Raw genomic sequence first — 22208 nt, forward strand, 5'->3', positions numbered from 1 at the left:
ATTGAGGGGTCCATTGAACCCCTTGTTCAACGGACCCCTCAATAACGAAAGGAGAGCTCTCCAACTAATGGAAAGATACTGGAGACAGCACCCCTCAGCCTCCCAACTAAAACTTCTCCGTCAGATTAGAAATACATAGAACAGGAACATCCTCAAATCCAAAAAAGAGTTCTTCAGATCAGAACTGGAAAACGCACTAAGAGACCCCGCAAGCTCTTTGAAATGGTCAAACACCAATCAAACAAAGTAGCTAAAACGTCCAAAGAAACTAATAACATGTGAGGAGTTCTCCTCCTTCTTTACAGCCAAAATTAACTCTCTAGGAAACTAACTTAATGCTGCCTCTAACTTCCCACCTCCTCCTGCCAGGACCCATCTCTCTCTTCATCCCCCCAGACAACACCCAAAAACCAAGCTCACTGGCCCAACTTCAAGGCATATGACGACCTCTCCATCTCGAAACTTCTATTCTCCTTAAAACCGAATAGCCACTTTAACGACTCACTCCCCTCCAACTGCTTGGCAGCGACCTCCCCATTCAGTATTCCCATTTGGGCTACAATTATCAACACTTCCCTTCTTCAAGGGTCCATACCTGACTCCCTAAAAACCGGGCAAGTCATTCCCATCATATAAAAACCCACTCTGAATCCTGCTATTTCAGACAGCTTCAGACCAAGATCCAATATTCCTCTTCTCGCAACTTCAACTGCGCCAACGCATCGCTAATTTCAACCTGTTAGACGGGTGCCAATCTGGTTTCAGGCCTGGTCACAGCACGGAAACTACTATTCCCCATATTGTGGATGACGCTCTCCAAGCCCTTGGCCGAGGCAAAACATTTCTGTTGATACTACTGGATTTAGCTTCGTCATTCGACAGTCAACCACGAGAAACCACTGGAACACCTCGAATTCAGGATGGGAATAAGAGGAACTGTCATCAAATGGTTTGGATCCTTCCTCGGAAACCGCACCCAGAGATTCTTAGTCAACAGTAATCTATCTGCTCCTTCCCCGATAACGATCAGAGTCCCCCAAGGATCAACTCTTTCCCCAACCCTCTTCAATCTCTACCTTCAACCATTACCTGAACTACTACGTACCGCCAACATCTCCTTCCACATGTAGACCGATGATACCCAGGTCTACATCAAAATCTCATCTGTAGAGGAGATCTACTCCTTGAATGAGGCCCTAAAGCTGACTGTTCAATGGCTCGCCTCGAACCAGCTTAAACTAAATGCACAAAAAACGAGTTCCTTCTAATCTCCCCCCCTAAAAGTAACACTGACATCCGGGAATGGACCAAGTCGATCACAGCACTAAACTGCACATCGACCATAGTGGAATCTGCCACATCTCTCGGAATAATCCTAGACAGCAACCTGAATATGCGATTCCACATCGACTGGATGGCTAAAACTGCCAGGTTTCACCTGAGCTACCTGAGGAAACTAAAACCTCTCCTTGATGCCTCAGACCTAAAAAGGGCAGTGCAGGCATTAGTTATCTCCAGAATCAAATACGGATGCTCAACCCTTTCAGGCCTGCCCAAGATCTCCACGGCCCCCCTAACAGCTTGCCTCAACGCCGCCGCCAGACTCCTAACAGACTCAAAAAAATTGGACCACATCTCACTGCATCTAAAGGCGCTGCACTGGCTTCCTCTTGAAGCCAGAATCCAACTCAAACTGGCATGTATCGCCCACAAAGCACTACACACGAAATTCCCAGCATATCTCGCCCAGAAAATCATGGTTTCTGGAGTAGCCAGAAACTCCCGGTCCGCCAGAGATTTTATGCCCCAGCCACCCCACTTCCGAAAGCAAAAACTTACATTCGTGCCTTCTCTGGGGCTGCACCAAGAATCTGGAACTCGCTGCCGTCTTTCATCAGAAGAATTCCCTCTCTGTCAATATTTAGAAAGGAAGCCAAACCCTTCCTACTGGGCAAATTCCTCCCATAATTCTCTTTTATCGCGCGCAGCGCTCCGCGGCTTTGCTTCTGTTCTTCTGCCTGGTCGCTCCTTCCTTTATACTGCTTTATTACTCCCTCAAATGTAATTGCTGGTGTTCTCTGCATTTTGCTGACATGTCACTCCTTTTTTTATTGTATATACCTTGGTTATGCCCTAATGTAGTCACTTCCTTCTATCTCTTTCCATGTTTATTGCCTATGTCAAACTTGTATACAACGTGTTATCCCTGTAAAGTGCTCTGAAACCCTAACGGATCATGTTTGCGCTCTATAAAACCTTAAATACATCAATTAAAATAAACAAGGGATGTATTGCAGCTAAGTATATAGCTCTCTCTGGATAGATCCAAGAAGGGCATTGTATCGATGGCGCTGTCTCTGCCAGGGAGCTCGTTAGATTCTATGCCTAGATATGAGATGCTATAGGTCACCCATTGAATCGGAAACATGTCTCGTAGTGATTCCTGTTGACCAGGCAGGACGGAGCGACTGAGTATTTGCGACTTATGGAGATTCAGCCCAAAATAGGAAACTTCCCGAAACTCCTCGTCTCCTCCAGCAGAACCGGGAGAGAGTCGAGTGGATTAGAAAGAGCCACGATAACGTCGTCTGCATATAAGGTTAGGATGCGAGTGTCCTGGCCTATTTTGCTCCCTGTAATGTTCACATTTGCTTTTCCGTTTCTGCCATTGGCTCCATATTGAGAGAAAAAAGCAGGAAGGGGAGAGAGAGGACATCCCTGTCACGTCCCTCTCTGGATCTTGAAGGGGTTTGAAAGAACATCGATCACTCTGACCCTTGCCAGTGGATGGTGCAACCACAGAAGATCCATCTGGAAAAAAGGATCTCCAAATCTTTCAAGTTTCTCACCCAGTAAGGCCAGCGAACTCTATCAAACGCTTTTTCAGCATTATTTAGGGTTCTTTGAACGTTGTCTATAATGTGTAGCTTTTTCTTCGTGTAGTTGCTGCACCGTATTTCTTAAATAAAGCCCACCTGGTCCGGGCATAAGGGGATTGAGCCTTGCAGCTAAAATACTAGTGAATAGCTTCACGTCAACATTCGTCAACACTATGGAATCACACACCGTAGGTCCTGGCCTTGCTTAGGAATTACCACAGCGGCCACCATCATTGTCGCTATAAGTGCAGCTGAATCGGCGAATGCAGCAGTGTGAGGACCACACGGAATGTTTTATAAAATTGAGGGAGGGGTATGTCCGTCTGGGCTCCAGGCTCTTATTGGGCTTCGACGTCATGATGGAGGGTTTAAACTTCTCAACGGAGATAGGTTCCTCCAGTGCCTCCACCTGGTGCTGGGTGAGTTTAGAGACACACACAGCATCCAGGCATTCTTTGATGTGTGGGTTGGCATTCCTTTGTGCCATACAAAGTGCTTCTTAGAATTCCTTAAACCTTCCACCTATTGGCTCATCACCTGTCACCTTCCCACCACCTCCTGAGGTTATGGCGATGATCTTAGTTATTCTGGCACACAAGTGGCAAGGTAAATGTTCTTTCCTGTGGCCAACAAACCCTGAATGGTACTTTTAGCGGAATTCGGAGGAGAGCTTACCCTGCTCTATCAAGATTTAGACTTTTCATTTGAGCCCTCGCTTCAGTAAGGGACCCGCCACACGCTAGGTGGGTCTGGTCTCTTGCTTCAAACTCACTCACCACCCCTCTGGGTCAAGTCTGTTTTTTCTCCCCTCCTTATTACCTTTAGCGGCAATGTCAGTTGTTTCTCCCTTGATGACAGCTTTCAGAGAGTCCCAACATGTGCCGGGTGAGCCCTCATTGGTGTCGCTATCTGTCGGATGTTATAAGATGGCTCTCCGTATGGCTTCTTTGTGGGTTTCATTTTGAGTGAGTCTATCCTAAGCATCCACAAACCTAAGGTCCCTACGGTCTGGCAGATTCTCAAGACATGACACCGAAGCATGGTCAGACAGTGCAGTCGCCCCAACATCTACCATCTGAGTTTGCATTACATGCATGTACTGCACCCAGAAAGTAATCCAATGTTGCATAGGTGCAATGCACTGTAGAAGAAAATGTCTAGTTCCTCACAGAGGGGGCCTACATCTATATCCTGCAGTCCCTCCTCTTTTAACCACTTTTCTCGGTGAAGGCCCCGATGGCCCATATCTCTATCCTGATCTGTCTTTACTTCTATCCCTTGTCCGATGGAAGTCCCCCTATGAGCATTGCCTTGTCCACAGACTTGATAATATCTGTTAACTTACGCCTGACCCTCATTGGGGGCGTAGATATTAGCCGCCGTAATATTCTCAGGCCCCATTCTCATTCGGAGTGCGAGCACTCTGCCCTTTACCCCACAAGCTTCTCACATTCCTCCATGGAAGTGACTGGAAGGCAGGATAGTCACCCGCTGCCTTTTTAAGGGCCAGAGGAGAAGTGTTATTCGGAGAAGCAATTTTAGTCTGTGCCAGTCCCTTGACAGTGAGTGGCTTCCCTGGATACCTGGATAAACCATGTCATGCCTTCCATTACACAACATGAAAAGCACTGCTAATCACCAGGAGGAGCCATCGAGACCACAAACATTAAAGTTTATTCTTTTGATAGTGAATACTTTGGATTCTCTACAGGCAGTGTGCCTAGTTTTGGAAGTCGTACAAGGCCCGGGCAGCGCCTGCTGTGTATAAGTGCCAAGACCAATCTCCCACTTTAGTTTAGTTGTTATTAGTAGTGAATAAAATCTCCCCCCCCCGGTCTAGTTACAAAAAAGCGTCCCACAAACAGTTGCCAGGGAATCCGGCCCATGCAAACCGATGTCTTTGGTGACTGCTCTAGAAGGTCTAACCCGGATTGGCCAGTCTCCTCTCCTCTCGTCCCTCCTCCATTTCTTCTGCACACTATGCCGCTCGAGCGAGCACTTAACCTCTTTGGGGTCCCTAATGATCGTCTTATTTATTTGCCAAAAGCTGGAGGACATCTCGTTGCTCCATGAGCCATCCTGCTCCGTCCGCTTCTCCAGCGCGGCTTGCCTTTCTTGCGCTGTGGTTGTTGAGTCCGGTTTAGTTTGCTCATGGAACTGGCAGCAATAGTTTTTCGATGGTCTTCCCACTGTGGCTCCATTTCAGGAATCCCCAGGATGCGTTTGGCTTTGGAAACTGATTGAATATTGATTGAATTGGCCGTTCCACCTAAAGATCAATCGAAACAGGTGACACCCATGCATATTTTCTGTCCTTCTCTTTCAGAAAGTCAGTGATTGGTCAGAAATGTTTTTGCTTTTATAGTGTAATCTTCTAACCATTACATTTTGGCTCCTTCAAAAATCTCTCATCCTTTGTCTCTGCCGCTTTCATGATATCTTGCTTCACTTTAGAGTCCTGCAGGCATGTTAGTACGTCCAGAGCTTTCAGTCCTTTGGCGGCGGAGGTTCTGCAGACCCTGTGTGTCCTGTCCGGTTCTACATTGGTGTTGCTATCGATGGCCATGGTGTCCTGAAAAAGTCTCTGAACATGTGGGTCAACGGTCGATCCATCTGATCCCGTGGGGAAACCTTCAATTGTTATATTTTACCTCCAGGATCTGAATTGAATTGAACTGAAAGGGCACTTGTACAGCGCATGGCTGCCCGGAGGCCTCCCAGCACTGGGCACGACTAATCAGACGGAGATAGGGTGACTTAGGGGAACAGAATAGTTTTTAATTGTCTTTGAAAGACTAAGTGGTTGGATTCCCGCCGGAGCTGGAGTGGCAGTGTGTTCCATAGTTTGGCAGCATTAAGAGAAAAGAGACGACCACCACTTCTGGCCCTCTTAACTCTAGGGACTGCCACAAGGTGGAGGTCGTCCGACCGGAGTTTCCTGTTAGCTTTGTATGGGTAAATCATGGACGAAAATAATGGGGGTCCTTTCCCCTGAAGGGACTTATGAACGATACAGAGGGCTTTGAAATTTACTCTTTCCTTCACCGGCAACCAGTGAAGGGAGCGGATGGCAGGTTTGGCTGTGGTGCGATTGGGTACACCCAGCAGCAGTCTGGCTGCGCAGTTTTGGACCGTTTGTAGTTTGGTCGTGACGGCCGTCGGGGCTCCCAGTTAAAGTGCATTGCCCTAGTCAATCCTTGAAAGTATTAATGATTGAATTAGGACTTTCTTGGATTGTGGAGGGAGGAGGGGAAGCACTTTCCTAGCCATTCTGAGCAGGCCGAAACAGGTGGCAACTGTCTTTCTTGCCGGCACCTTGAATGTCAGGTTATGATCAAGCCAGAAGCCCAGGCTCTTTATTTCAGTTTTGGGAGCTGGGGTTGGGCCCATGCATGCTGGCCACAGGGACTCCAGTATCGCTGGGGCGGGGTTACCCAACATCATGATCTCTGTCTTATCTCCATTGAGCTTCAGCTGGGAGGCGCTCATCTGCTTAGAGACCTCCGTTAGGCACGAGTGAAGGGCCTTAGTCCGATGTGTTGCTTGATTGACAGCCACGACCAGTTGGGTGTCGTCGGTGTAAGTTACCATTTGGATTCGAAATGGGGCTACGATTGCTGTCAAAGGGGCCATATATATATTAAAAAGAGTCGGACTTAATGATGAGCCCTGGGGTACGCCGCATACCAGAGGCAGGGGTAGTGAGCTCACATCTCCTTCGAAAACCTGAAAGAGATGACCCTCTAGGAAGGAGCAAAGCCATTTCAGGGCCTTGGCAGCTATTCCTATTTTTTTTGAGACGGTGAATAAGGATGCGATGGTTTACCGTATCAAATGCTGCGCTCAGGTCAAGAAGGATGATGGCTGCCGACCCTCCGGTGTCCACGATCTTACTACTTTCCTCTACTACGGCTAATAGAGCGGTTTCCATGCTCTGTCGTGGGCGGAATCCGGGTTGAGAGGGGTGCAGAAGGCTGTGGGATTCCAGGAAGTTGGAGAGTGTATCATTAATGTGTTTTTCGGTCACTTTGGTGATCCCAGGAAGGAGGGAGATGGGGCAGTAATTCCCCAAGTCCACCGGATCCAGATTGGGCTTTTTCAACAATGACTTTACCATTGCCCTTTTCCAACTAGGGGGTACTACTCCTGCGTTTAGGGAGGTATTAATCACATTTTCAACAGTAGGGGCAACTATGTGTGCTACATTTTCCAAAATGTTCATGGGTGCAGGGTCCCTCGGTGAGCCACTTTTCACCCGGGAGATCCGAGTCAAAAGGGTTTCTTGGGAGAGGGGGGGGAAGACTCCAGCAGGTGACTAGGGAGAGTAGCGCATTGATCGTCGAGTTCGTCCTCAACTTTGGGCAGCAGTTTCAGAATGTTATGAATTTTAGTGCTAAAAAACTCTGCCTGTTTATTGCATCGTTGACCTGATATATGAGGGGCAATAGGCGGAGCTGGGGTTTTAATGAGTTTCTTAATCATGAGGAAGGTCTCTCTTGGGGAGTTCGACGCCAGAAGGATTTTTTTCTCATTGAAAGATGCATGTGCCTTTTTAATTTCTGCTCTGTATTTGCAGACGGCTCTTCTATAATCGCTTTTCTTGCTGGCAACTTCTCTCATGTACTTTGCAGCGTTGCTTAAGAGCGCGCAATTCCGCGGAGTACCAAGGGGATTTATAAGAACCGTTTTTTTTCTTAATCAAGTTTTAGGCAGGACCTGATTTAATGAGTCTTCAATCCAGCTGCAGAAATCCTTGTTAGCTGCAACTGGACAGGAATCTGGTGCTGGTCTGGTCTGTTCCAGTTCTGGAGTCCATTTGTCTAGATGGGGCTTAGACCAAGGCCGACTCCGGGTCAGTAAAGGTTGGGCATGGGAGTTGGGGATCCTGGGGTACCATGAAAGGGGAATGAGGAGGTGATCAGACCAAGGAATGGGAATGGGGTCATCTCCTGTAAGGTTCTCCAGATTGGAGAACACAGGGTCAAGGCAGTGTCCTTGGATGTGGGTGGCGCGCAGAACCTTTTGCGACAGCTGCAGGGTCGCAAGGTCTTGCACTAATTCAACGGCTGTTACCGCTTTCGGATCGTCAAAGTGCAGATTAAAATCGCCGAGAAGGGTGTAGTTGGCGGACGTGCTGGCTAGGTTAATAGCAGTCTCTACCAATGCTGTGCAAAAGGAGCCTTCCGCTCCTGGGGGACGATAGATCAGGATGACAGAGACAGAGAGGAGAGGGGAGAATTCAATTGAAAAATGCACATTCTCACAACCTGTGAGAGGATTTCCAATTAGGCGACAGGTGAGATGGTCTTTGTAGAGAATCGCGATTCCTCCACCCTTGCCTATTGCTCTGTCCACCCTCTGTATTAAGTATTCCTGAGGGAGTGTTTCCACAATGTCTGGCTCTGAGCTGGAATTGAGCCAGGTTTCTGTTAAAAACAGGACATCTGGCGCAAGGTCCTGTAACATCATTGAGATCTCAATACTGTGTTTAGACATGGATCTGCAGTTAAGTAGGAACAGTTTGTAGAGGCCTGTACCTGCAAAGGGGGTGGCGGCCAGGGGAGAGAGTGTGAACGGGCAGTGTAAGCAGCTCTTCACCAGTTTGTCACACTGAATCTGGTGATAACATTGAGCTGTCGGTGCCCTGTAGAGCTGGTGGAGCTGTGCGCTAGTGTAATGGATACGATTCGGCATAGGAGGTGCAGGGTCCTGACCCCTGGACCTGGTCAGGCACGGACAGGCGCAGGCGGGCTTGCCTTAGGCACACCTTCGGCGGGCCATCGGCACGCCCGCTGCGTGCGCCTGCTGCACGTTTGCGCCATCTAGCGTTAAATACCTTACTTCCGGGTGGGTGGAGACTAGCCCGCAACCCTGCCCACTCCCAAGATGGCGGCCGCGCCTGTCAGCTGCGGGCCCCGGGATTCCCCAGACACCCTCCTGGGTGAATAGGTAAGTGAAATGCGCTAAAAGTATTTTACAGACTGTGCAAGTAAGCAAAAGAAATAAAAGACAGTATCAGGCGATTTTTAGAAATGCGGCGAATCGGAAAATAAATCAAATCTGCTCCCGGCTCAAGTCTCCGGAGGATTAAAACAGCCGACTGCGCGCTCGCGTCACCAGCGCTAAATACCTTACTTCCGGGTGGGAGTATGTCTTCATTGTTTGCTTGCAATAAATGCTTTTCTTTTATCATCAAGATCCAGGTGGCGGAGCTCTACAGCCCGCTCCCAACGCCACCTACTTCTGGCCTTGTGTACTCGGCCTGGAGCCGGGGGGAAGAGCTGCGAGGGCAGGTCTCACTTCTCCCTCAGGGTCTGCAACTTCACTTGCTGGCCAGCTTGTTCACTTTCTGCATGTTTCAGCTCCTGGGCTGCAGCCAGTCTCCTGTCTGGGCAGTGCACTGAGCCCCTTCAGCTGTGAGCTGTGCAGGGTTCCACCATCTTCTCTCCCTCGCAGCTCGGTCCTACCCCCTACCTTCCCCCCCAGGTATCTTCCTCCATCCACTCTCTACCTCTCTTCCTGCCCTTTCGCTGATGGACTCTTTAATCACCCGGCTTGCAAAGCCCTTCAGATGTTCATGTGGGGGCAGCGCCAGGCAGAGTGCATTCTACCCAGACATAAACTTGGCCTCGCCGCAAGAAATAGATGTAGATATAAAATGACTCTGCCCTACTCAGTGTTACAAGTCTGCTTTGCAGCACGGAAAGCTTGTAAGTGGCCAAACTTTGAGGGGGTGGAACCTCAAGTCTTACTCATTATGAGTGAGAGTCACACATTTGGTGGTTGGGCTGAACTCTCAGTCCCCAGGTTAAATGTGACACCTGGTGAGACCAGCAAGGACCTGAACTCTGAATGCTACTTAGTTCTGTTGTGCGCAGCTTTTGAGAGCCGCTGTGGCCCCAGGAATGCATCCATTGCAATGCAAGCCCACCCTCCCTGCCCCCTCACCACCCAGACCCTTTAAGACGAGGGAAGAGCTCTCTTGGGCTCCTCAGAATGCCTCTCCACTAGATTGTAAGTCATAAGACTCCACTGCAAGGTTTGGTGTCGTGATAATCCTTTTACTTGTAATCTGATGCTTTCATCGTGTGCCTGGTGTCATTGATATTACGATTCTGTGACGTCACTTCCTGTAACATCATCAAACAATCCTAATTTGTTCTCATTCCTTAGAATTTTTAAACCTTGAGAGCTTTGATTTTATTAAGGATTTAAAAAGAGAACGGTGGGCTAAGGGGGTTTGCCCCTGCAGCGAAGGAACTCCATGGACACTGATTCCCAAGAACCCCTGGAACGAGGCATCAGGGCCCCCGGCCCCCGGGATGAGGCATCAGGGCCCCTGGGACGAGACATCAGGGCCCCTGGGATGAGGCATCACGGCCCCTGGGTGAGGCATCAGGGCCCCTGCAGAGAGGCAACACCAGCGGTGTCCCCAGTGGGTTCTGTGGGGGGCAGGAGACATCCAGAGGAATCGCGGATGAAGTTCCCCTGGGGTCTTGGAGGTAGACCCGAAGCATCCCAGGAGCCTCTTGGCTGGAGAGGGAGAGGTCATGGGGGTCTCAGCGAGGGGAAGGCACTGGAGCCTCCTGACTGGAGAGCTCAAGGGAATTCAGCAACAGCAGGAGGGCTTCCAGGAGCTTCATGACTGGAGAGGGGTAGCTCGCTGGGGTCTCAGCCAAATCAGGAGGGCTTCGAGGAGCTTCATGGCTTGAGGGAGAGCACAAGGGGGTCTCAGCGAGAGGACGAGAGGCCGGGGACCTCATTCTGGAGGGGGAGAGCTCAAGGGGGTCTCAGCCAGAGCAGGGGGTTTCGAGGTGCTTCCTGGCCCGGTTAGGGCGTCCCTTCTGATGGTTTCCTTCTGTCTTCCAGGTCTGTCTTCAAGGGCTCGGCGATCTGTGTTTACTCCATGTCTGACGTGCGCACCGTCTTCAACGGGCCCTTTGCTCACAAGGAAGGCCACAACTACCAGTGGGCCCCGTACCTGGGCCGGATCCCGTACCCAAGGCCCGGGGCGGTAAGTATGGCTTGGGGCACTCACACTGCAAGGTAAAGGGACTGACAGCATGGAGGGGGGGCTCAGGGGCCACAACTTAACGCAGTACATCCAGTCTCAGGGGCCACAACTACCAGTGGGCCCCGTACCTGGGCAGGATTGTGGCACTCACACTGTGGGGTAAGGGGTAGGGGGGCTGGGGGGATGTCCTGGAGCAATGGCAGCTCAGTGAGGGGGAACCAGTCTGTCAGGAGCTACAACTATACAGTGTACCTCCGGCCTCAGGGGCCACAACTACAGTGTACCTCCAGCCTCAGGGGCCACAACTACACAATGTACCTCCAGTCACAGGGGCACATTGGCTTATGATATAGTGTATGTTCGAGGCATATGAGTTGCAGAATACATACTTGTGCATAGATCGTCATCTGGTGTTGGGCTGGGATGTTTGCAGTTTGTTGTTGTCTTGGAAGAAGTCTTAGTAGTCACGAGATAGGTGACTCCTCCCTTGGACGATAGTGCGCATGGGCATCGACTCCACCCTTAGATTGTTTTTTTCCGCCATCGGGTTTGGATGTGACTTGCTGCGCTCCGGTTCGGTACGGTGTTTACAACCCTTTCGACGTGCAACCCATCACCACTCGACGGTATTGTTTTGTTCGCGTGCCCTTCGACGCGCTAACCTCAAAATCCTCAATTCCGGTCATCGACGCAGGCCCCTGGGCCTATCTGCACCATTCGGCCCTACGGCTAATGGAAAGTACTCCATTTAAAAAATGCCCCCAGTGTAGAGCTAAATTTCCACACAGTGACCATCACAAAGTCTGCAACCTTTGCCTCTCACCAGAACACGAGGAAAAGGATTGCCAGGCCTGCGCCTCTTTTCGCTCTAAAAAGACTATCCGTAATCGCCGGGCTCGACAACATGTCATGGCTCAACAGGCTACAACAGTGCCACACGACATCTTCTACGAAGACCCTGATGTTCCAGAGGCAGAGGATTCGGAAGAGCTCGACATCATCTCCGAAGCTGATGACTCCGACTCCGATGACCACATCACTCCAGGTCAACGAGTGAGTACAAACGTCCATGCCCCTGCCCCATCAGATAAACAGAAGGCTCCGGTCAAAACTTCGCCTTAAGGCCTTAGTCGAGACCGAGGATAAACTTCAGAAGCCCCGCCTCCGGGCGCGGCGCCGAACACAAAGGGAAAGCCTTCCGGCAGCTCTGGACCGAGCAAGCCACATATTAGTACCCATAAAACAATCGGTGCCGAAATCAGGGATACACCCTATTCCCGTTACGCCCAAAAAGGCCTCGGTATCGAACCCTTCGGCACCGAAAGACCATAAGGTCTCGGAACCAAACAAACACCGAAAACCTTCAGATCCAAAGAAGATTTCCGACTCGAAGCCAAAGGAGCACAAGACCCCTCCTACGGCTCCAGAGACCAAATAAAAACCACATTCAGAACTGAAAAAATCGGCACCGAAAGGAGACAACAAGCAGGAAGAACTGTTTCGGCCAGATCCTATCGATCCGAAACAAAAGACATTACATGTGGACCCTAAAACAGGCCATATTGTCAGTCTGCCTACAAAGAAGAGGAAATCAGATACCTCACACTTGTGAAGAAAAGAGACTTTGCAACTTCACCCTTAAGACCCTCTTCTCCTATTCTTCCTACCAAACCTTTGTCTCCTACAAACTCTCCTATAACTCTCCTAGACTCTCTCCATACTCACCCTTACCACCACAGTATGAGGATCATCTAGTGGACGGGGTGTACACGATAAGGATCCTTTAGATGACCCTGATGATAACACTACTCCACCACAGGATACATGGGAAGATTACAGCAATCCCACAGATCCTCCTGACCTTCCTGATCCGGATCCATACCCATCTAGGCCATCCCCTCCAGATGACAATATAGGTTTTAGTCAGCTCATTAATAGGGCTGCGCAATATCATGGGGTTGAACTACATTCAGACTTCTTGGATGAAGACTTCCTACTAGATACGTTTGCCCAATCACAAAAAACAATTCATACATTACCCATGCTTAAAGGTGTCATTAAACATGCACCAGACATATTTAAAGTCCCTGTCAGGACCAGGATTCTCAATCCTCGGATTGATAAAAAGTATAAACCTGTCCCTAACGATCCAATTGACATTAAAGGACAACTCCCTTTAGATTCTTTGGTAATCTCAAATGCAAGAAAACGTGCTAATTCCCAAACCTCTGGTGATGCACCACCCCCAGCCAAAGTCTAAACTGCTGGATGCATCAGGTAAACAAGTTGCCTCCCAAGCAGCCAATCACTGGAGGATAGCTAACGCACAAGCACTACTTGCCAGATATGACAGGCTCACTACGATGAGCTTGAAGATCCTATCCAACACTTACCTGACCAATACAAGGTCAAAGCCAACGATCTGGTCCAAGAAGGCAAGTTAATTACAAAGGCATCCATCAAATGTGCCCTCGATGCAGCAGACACTGCATCTAGATCTGTCAACACCAGTGTCTTACTCTGCAGACATGCATGGTTGCGCATTTCTGGTTTTAAACAAGAAGTGCAAACAACTATCTTAAATTAGCCATTCGATCAAAAAAACCTCTTTGGCCCAGCTGTGGATACAGCTTTGGAAAAAATGAAAAAAGACACAGACACTGCAAAATCAATGGGAGCATTACAATCTCAAACACCACCAGGTTCCTTTCGTTGCTCCTTTTATAGAGGCGGATCCAAAAACATCAGTACAGACACTACTTCCTCCACCTACAAGCGTCCCACACAAACATCCCCCAACAAGGCATATTTTAGAGGTGGGGACAGAGGAAATAATACCAAGGGTAGAGGCCGAGGTAACAACAACCGAACCTCCCCAACTACCAAACAATGACTCCCCTCCGCTCACTCCAGACCATTCCATGCGGTCAGGGGAAGACTCTCACAGTTCCTACCTGTCTGGAACTCCATCACTACAGACAAGTGGGTAAGACAAATTATCCAGTAGGGTTACTGCCTGGAACTTACCGCAACCCCACTCACCATACCACCCAAACAACGTCCAATGTCCACGGAACATCTAATGCGCCTCAAACAGGAAGTTCTCTCACTTCTGCAAAAGCACGCAATAGAACCAGTTCCCCTCCAGCATCAAGGTACAGGGGTTTACTCCCTTTACTTTCTCATCCCCAAAAAGACGGTACTCTCAGACCAATACTGGACCTCAGACCTCTCAATATCTACCTACAGTCAGATCATTTTCACATGATCACTCTTCGGCAAGTCCTTCCATTGCTCCAACAAGCCGACTTCCTTGCCACTCTAGATCTCGAGGACGCCTACTTCCATATTCCCATACACCCTGCTCACAGGAAATATCTTAGGTTTATAGTGAGCGGACAACACTATCAATTCAAGGTCCTCCCATTCGGCGTCACCACAGCACCCAGTCTTCACCAAGTGTCTGGCGGTAGTAGCCGCCCACTTGAGAAGACGACAAATTCATGTGTTTCCATACCTGGACGACAGGCTGATAAAAGCCAAGTAATACAGTCAGTGTGTTCACCACACTTACCGAACAATGCACCTGCTTCACAACTTCGGGTTCACAATAAAGCTCACCAAATCACATCTCCAGCCGTCCCACATACATCAGTATCTAGGGGCCACAATAGACTCTTCCAAACAGCCCTTGCATACCCCAATCCAGTCAGGATAGCCAGTATGCAAACCTTCATCACAAAATTTCAACCCCAACACTCCCTCCCAGCTCGAGTGTTTATGCAGCTAATCAGAATGATGGCCTCTTGCATTTTCATTGTACCTCATGCAAGACTTCAGATGCGCCCTTTACAGGAATGCTTAGCACGTCAGTGGAACCAGGCTCGAGGTCAACTTTCAGATCTGGTGTTTGTGGGCAGCCGCACACATCGCACTCTGCAGTGGTGGAACACACAAAACCTTTCCAGAGGGTGGCCATTCCTAGATCCAGTTCCACAGATAGTGCTAACAGCGGACGCATCACTCACCGGCTGGGGAGCTCATCTCTTAAACCATACAATTCAGGGCAGGTGGACCACTCAACAAAGTGTTCCACATCAATCCCCTAGAATTACTGGCAAGATTCTAGAGTTAAAGTCATTCCAAACACATCTCATCAACAAAACTGTCCTAGTCCACACCGACAATACGACAGTAATGTATTACATACAGAAACCAGGAGAAACACATTCTTTGCAACTTTCTCAACTAGCGCAAAGCATATGGAAATGGGCCATTCCGCAAAACATACATCTTCTGGCAGAACATCTTCCAGGAGTGCACAATCAGATTGCGGATCTGCTCAGTCGTCAGACACAGCAGATACACGAATGGGAACTTTATCCACAAGTTCTTCTTCCGTTTTTCAAATGTGGGGTGTAAGAAGTTGGCCTGGGATATGCTGTTCACTAGTTTTAGTGGGCACCTTGCACCAGTCCAAACAACCCTTATTGATGAATAGGTTTAAAGACAACATTTATTGAAAGCTATCCTAGTGGTAACTATGGAGAGCAGCCTTCAGGTTAAGTTTTGAAGGAGTGTTAAGCAGTATGTTTTACCAGTCTATAATCTCTTGAATGGCTAAATGAAAGGAGACCACACCAGGTATATATATAAAATATATGTATTTATTTCTAAACACTCTCTACTAACCTCTTTATGAAGTTAGAGAGCAAGGAAAACAAAACACACAAGATGATGGACGGAATGTTGCACAATGGCAAAATATCACAGATCTGGGTTTAATCCATCGTTATTTTGCTCACCACGCCACCCCAGTTCAGACATGGCCATATGCAAATCAGTCTTGACCCTGTGCCTCATGGGAACAGTCCAGCCCGAACTGCCAAGCCATGTCTTCCCTGGACCGGAATCAAGCATCCTAGGACCGGTTTCTGGCTATCAGCCGTCATCAGCCAGGATAGCTTGACTCCAGTGGCGTAGTGAGCACGGGACCCTCGTCTGGGCATACCCTTCCCACATAGGGTGAACAGCAAAACACACAAGATGATGGACGGAATGTTGCACAATAGCAAAACATTCACCCCCAGTCACAGATCTGGGTTTAATCCATCGTTATTTTGCTCACCACGCCACCTTGTGCATCTTGTGTGTTTTGCTGTTCGCCCTATGTGGGAAGGGTATGCCCAGACGTGGGTCCCGTGCTCACTACGCCACTGGAGTCAAGCTATCCTTGCTGATGACGGCTGATAGCCAGAAACCGGTCCTAGGATGCTTGATTCCGGTCCAGGGAAGACATGGCTTGGCAGTTCGGGCTGGACTGTTCCCATGAGGCACAGGGTAAAGACTGATTTGCATATGGCCATGTCTGAACTAGGGTGGCGTGGTGAGCAAAATAACGATGGATTAAACCCAGATCTGTGACTGGGGGTGAATGTTTTGCCAATGTGCAACATTCCGTCCATCATCTTGTGTGTTTTGCTGTTAGAGAGCAAGGCACACAATCATATAGTTATTAAACGACAGTAAATATACAATGGGCCCTAGGGGCTGACCAAAACATATATTATGAAAGTGGTATAAGAACCACGACTTGACTAGACACAGTGCCTGGAGCACGTAGAATTGCTGGGACCCCAAGGAACCACCCAAGGTAGTGACACAGGAGACCCACGGGGGACGCATGCAGTGTGAGACCTCAGCCGCGAGCCCCGTACTATTCTATGGGAAAGTCGCGGTTGGAAATGTACGGTTTAAGGACACTTAGAAGAGGACTTTGAGCGAACCCCTTTAGACTTAGGGGGTTCTAAGGCCAACACCCACGGGAGCACCGGAGTACTCGAGTTACATCACCCAGGGAAGCCGGGTGCATAGGTGTCAAATGGTGTCAGGAATCGTCGTTGATTTCAATGGCGATCTGCTGCAAAGTGCTGCTGACGGGAAGGAGAAAAGTGTCCGATGTGATCCAAGCCTGGTTCGAAGATCAGAAGAACCTGAAAGCAGAGGGGACAGGCTCTGGGTCACTTGCCAGTGTCCAGGGGCACGATAGACGAATGCCCACTGATGTCGGGTGTTTCAGGTGCGAAGAGGTGAAGCTTGAGTCTGCAGCCACGAGGACCAGGAGGCCTCAACGATGACCAGAAGCTGGATTCGAGCTGTCCCACAAAGGATGTTGAGTACTGCGGTGTCGGTGCTCAAATTGAACACAACAATCCTTGGCAACAGCAACTCACGCAGGAAAAGAAAAGATGCCTCGGTGCAGACCAGCAAGGTCCTGGGGACTCCCCAAGCGATGGAGAGTCAGGGCACATCTGCAGCAAGCAGGCAAGCCTAATCCGAGTTAGAGTTGCTGTTGGACAGGCCACATGAAGGGCTTGCTCCCTCCCCGCATGACAGGGCCCGAGCCCCGGCCCTCCAGGTGTTACCCACAGAAACAACCCGCAACCCGTCTCCAGACGGGACTCCTGCCCCCGGACATCTCTGTATCATGGGGCCGAACCACTACCGGCTCCCTCGCCCGGCCCGGCCGCCATCTTGGACACTGCACCACGAGGCCGCGTGGCCTCAGCTCGACCCTAACCCTGGGCCTGGCCAGGCCCTGACATCCCGGCACCACCATCCACCCAGGAGGTGAACGGACCACTTGGCAGGTCGATGGGAGAAGGAAGTGTCGATGGCTCTCCCCCGCCAGGTGCCGATCGCCCCCCAGCTCCCCCGGGCGCTGGCTCCACCCCCCTGCTGGGTGTCTGGACTCCCTCATCCCGGACCTCCCGATCTCCAAGTGCGAGGGTCCGGACATCAAAGGGCGCCAGACCTATAACTGGGGCAGCTCCAGAGCAGGAAGGCAGTTGTATCCTGGAGTCGAGAGACACCGAGAAGAACTCATCCTTGACGGACTACCGGCGCTGCCGTAGCCCTGCTTTGTGAACTATCATCCTGCCTGCTGGCGCTGCCGCGGCCTTCTGCATCCTCCATCCTCGTCGGGACCTGCTGGCGCTGCCGCGGACCGTGTAACGACCACCTTCGCCGGGACCTGCTGGCGCTGCCGCAGACCGTTATAACTACCACCTTCGTCGGGACCCGCTGGCGCTGCCGCGGACCGTGTAACGACCACCTTCACCGGGACCTGCTGGCGCTGCCGCGGCCCGTCCCGCTAGAACACCGAGCTCGAGGATTGTGAGCTATCCATCATATCATCGCATCTACCAGTTTGGTAACCAGACTGTCCCGCTACCCCCTTTCCCAACCAAGAGACTAGAATCGAGGGGACCCCTGAGTCCAGACCTCCTTGTACCATTCTATCGTACCTAAGAGATTGCTTATAAAGAACGTTAAAACCTTATCCTTGTGTGGTGTACATCTGTGGGGGGGAAGTTACTCGTCTGTACGATCGCTGGAGACGGCTCTCCCCGGAGACCTCTCCCCTTGTCCTCGGCCGACCCTCCCGGTCCGTCTAACATTGGTGGCCAGCGGCGCGATCCGAATCAACGCGTAATCGTACAGAGAGTAGCTCACCCCACGACGAAACCACAATGTCAACCAAAGAGAGCGGATCCACCGAGAAATTCCAGATGGAGAAATTGGAAGAGTACAGCCATCGTGAATTGAAACAATTCTGCATTGAACTAGGCATTGCTACCACCGGCCTGAGTACCAAAGACGATTTCAAGCACGCCATTGAGTCGTGGGCAGAAACCGGGGCCGCCAGATCCCCGGACCAAAACATTGCAGCATCAGAGAGGAACACCACGGCTCCCGAAGAGCGAAGAACGGGCCTCTCGCAGGAAGAGATCCAAGAGAGAGAAAAAAACAGACTACATGAGTTAGAAATGGCACGGCTCAAAATGGACGGTGAACTAAAGTTAGCCGAACAAAAACTGAACCTAGAGCATCTGCGGCTCCGAGAAGAACGGGAAGAAAAACAGAGGCAGAGAGAGCTCGAAGAAAAGAGATTAGCATACGAACACGAGCGCAAACTGGCAGAAATAGACCTACGGAAGCAGAACAAAGAACTGGAGGTGCCCGAGCGACCGCGCACCCCGGGAGCGACAGAAAAGAAAGTCCACATCCCCAAGGATGTCGTTCGAGAGTATGTCCGAGAGGACGACATACAACAGTGGTTCAAGGCCTACGAGATCGCCAAGACCTCCCACCGGATCGATCGAAGTGACTGGGGAGCCGGTCTATGGGGGAGGTTCGTCAATGAAGGCCGCGATGCCCTGTTACAGCTCCCAGACCATCTGATGTCATCCTATGACCACATGAAGGCTGCCCTCCTCATCCGATATGGGCTCACACCCGAAATGTACCGCCAGAGGTTCCGAGACTGCACCCGGATCCGGGGTACAACTTGGGTGGAATATGTCAACTATTTCAGCCGAGCCTTCGAGGGTTGGATCAAGGGAAGCCACGTAACGACCTACGAGCAACTTTTTAATCTCATGGTGTGGGAGCACCTCTCTAACAACTGCTTCGTCGAGCTCAGGCAGCACCTCCTCGACAGTAAATTGACTGACCCACGGCAACTCGCCGCCGAAGCTGACCGGTGGGAAAGCACCCGAGTGGGCCGGAGAGGGCCGCACGAACAGAACCGGAACAACCAAGGTCAGCACCGTCCCCGAGGAGGAGGAGGAGGCCAGGGACGAGGAAGAGACACCGTCCCGGCCGCTCCCGCTGCCAGCACCCCGCCCCCGGCCAGCCGGGGCAACCCCCCGATGCGCCCGGGGTTCCGAGCCAATGTCACGTGTCACCGATGCCAGCGAGTCGGCCACTACGCCAATGACCCGAACTGTCCACAGAACCAAACTCCGAGACCCCGCCAGGTAGCTGCTGCCGCCCTGGGGGGAGAACAAATCTCCGAAGAACAGGAAGAATACGAGCAGGAACAACAAGAGTGGGAACCGGCCGCCATGGTTCTAGCGTGCCTAGGGGGAAGAGACATGGTCCCGCGGGCTCCCCTACCCGCCAACACCAGAAAATATACTCAGTGGGTGAACATTAATGGACGCCGGGCCGAAGCACTACGTGACACGGGGGCCAGTGTGACGGCCGTCCGCTGTCACCTGGTAAAACCAGAGCAGATCCTGCCGAACATTCTCTGCCCCGTCCGTTCAGCCGACAATTCGGAGAGTCTATGTCGGATGGCCTGCGTCCCCTTCGAATGGGGAGGAGTCTCCGGCATGTTGAAGGTGACGGTCCGAGATGATGCCCCCGTGGACTGTCTCCTGGGGAATGATCTTGAGAGTTCCCCGTGGGCCGCCGTAGAAAGAAGAGAACACCTGGGGATGTTGGGCCTCCCGGACTGGGCGTGCGTAACCACCCGGTCCACGGCCGCCCGTGCCATCCCCCGACCAGGAGAACCAGAATGGCCAGCACCTCCTCCCCCGATCGCTCCAGTAGAGGACACCGACCATACCGACCCCCCAGAGCAAACCCCCGAAGGGCTCACTCAGCCCCAGGACCTTCCCAACCTGGCTCAGTGGCGTCAAGAAGGGGGGCCCACCCAGGAACAGTTCCGTCAAGAACAGAAGACCTGTCCCTCCCTCGAGGGACTCCGCCAGCAAGCCCTCGCCCAGAGCGCAGGGGACACCACCGGAGCCCACTGGATCTATTGGGACAACGACCTATTGTACAGTGAACAGAGAATCGCGGAGTTAGGGGCCAGTCGAGTGCTGGTGGTGTCCCTCCGTTTTAGAGACTTCCTATTAAATTTGGCCCACGATGTCCCTCTGGCTGGACACCTGGGCCAGGACAAAACCTACAGTCGCCTGGTGACCCACTTTTTCTGGCCAAAGATGAGAAACGACGTCCTCAACCACTGCCGGTCCTGCCCCACGTGCCAGGCCAGCGGGAAGAGCGGCCGCAAACTCAAAGCACCTCTGCAACCCTTCCCAGTTGTCACCACCCCGGTCGAGAGGGTGGGAATAGACATTGTGGGGCCCCTGGACCCCCGTACAGCACAAGGACATCGGTTCATCCTGGTACTGGTGGACCACGCCACCCGCTACCCCGAGGCTGTGCCCCTGCGAACTGTAACAGCCCCGGTGGTCGGCCGGGCCTTAATGGGGATCTTCTCCCGGGTGGGCTTCCCCCGAGAAGTCGTCAGCGACAGAGGCACAAACTTTATTTCGAAGTATATGAAGTCCCTCTGGCAACAGTGCGGGGTCACCTACCGATTCACGACCCCCTATCACCCTCAAGGAAACGGACTAGTCGAGCGGTTCAACCGCACGCTCAAGGGAATGATTGGGGGGTTGGAAGAGCCCCTCCGTCGCCAGTGGGATGTACTACTTCCGTGCCTCCTCTTCGCCTATCGAGAAGTTCCCCAGAAGTCCCTCGGCTTTAGCCCTTTCGAACTCTTGTACGGGCACCCTGTGCGAGGGCCCCTCAGCCTAGTCAAAGAAGGTTGGGAGATGGCCCCCCTAAAGACCCCTCCAGACGTCTTCAAGTACCTCCTGACCCTACGCAATCAGACCAGGCGATTCAGAGAAATGGCGAAAGCGAACCTTGAGGCCAGTCAGGAGGACATGAAAAAATGGTACGATCAAAATGCCTCCTCCATCGAATTCGAACCTGGCCAACAAGTGTGGGTGATGTCCCCCACCGAACCATGTGCCTTGCAGGACAAGTGGACGGGGCCCTTCAAAGTGGTCGAATGCAAGAGCCCCGTCACCTATCTCATCGATATGGAATCTCCACGGAACCCCCTCCGGGTCCTCCACACCAACAGACTCAAACCCCACGTTGTGCGCTCGGAGCTCAGCCTCCTGATGGCTACAGACAGTGGAGCGGAAGAAGACTCCGAGCCTCTCCCTGATCTCCTGAAGACTCGTGAGAAAGATGGTTCCGTGGACGGGGTCCGGCTCTCCGATGCCCTCACCCCGGAACAGCGCCGAGGCTGCCGGGACCTCCTGCTGCAGTTTGCTACCTTGTTTTCCCTCACCCCAGGGGTCACCCCCTGGTGCTTGCACGACGTGGACACTGGGGACAGTCCCCCTATCAGACACCGGGCGTACCGCGTACCAGATCGGGTACGGGCCTGCATCCAAGAGGAGGTATCAAAGATGCTCACGCTCGGGGTCATCGAGCCCTCGGACAGCCCCTGGGCCAGCCCGGTCATGCTGGTCCCCAAAGCTGCTGCCCCCGGCACCACTCCTGAGCTCCGATTCTGCGTCGACTATCGGGGCTTGAATGCTGTTACCAGAACCGACGCTCATCCCATCCCCCGAGCGGATGAACTGATCGACCGCATGGGGGCTGCCCGCTACCTCAGCATCTTCGACCTGACAGCGGGCTACTGGCAGATCGGTCTCACA

The 22208-nt window shown here is 51.6% G+C and overlaps 1 protein-coding gene across 1 annotated transcript in view; it reads left to right on the plus strand.

The window, feature by feature from the left end:
* Positions 1-22208, plus strand: part of LOC146797188 (semaphorin-3F-like) — a 670875-nt gene that overhangs the window by 569041 nt on the left and 79626 nt on the right. The window contains exon 11 of the mRNA XM_085629898.1: positions 10749-10893. Coding sequence (XP_085486024.1) covers positions 10749-10893 — 145 coding nt within the window. The remainder of the gene's footprint in view (positions 1-10748; positions 10894-22208) is intronic.

This window comes from Triturus cristatus, chromosome 10, assembly GCF_964204655.1.
Source record: "Triturus cristatus chromosome 10, aTriCri1.1, whole genome shotgun sequence".
NCBI classification, from domain to species: domain Eukaryota; kingdom Metazoa; phylum Chordata; class Amphibia; order Caudata; family Salamandridae; genus Triturus; species Triturus cristatus.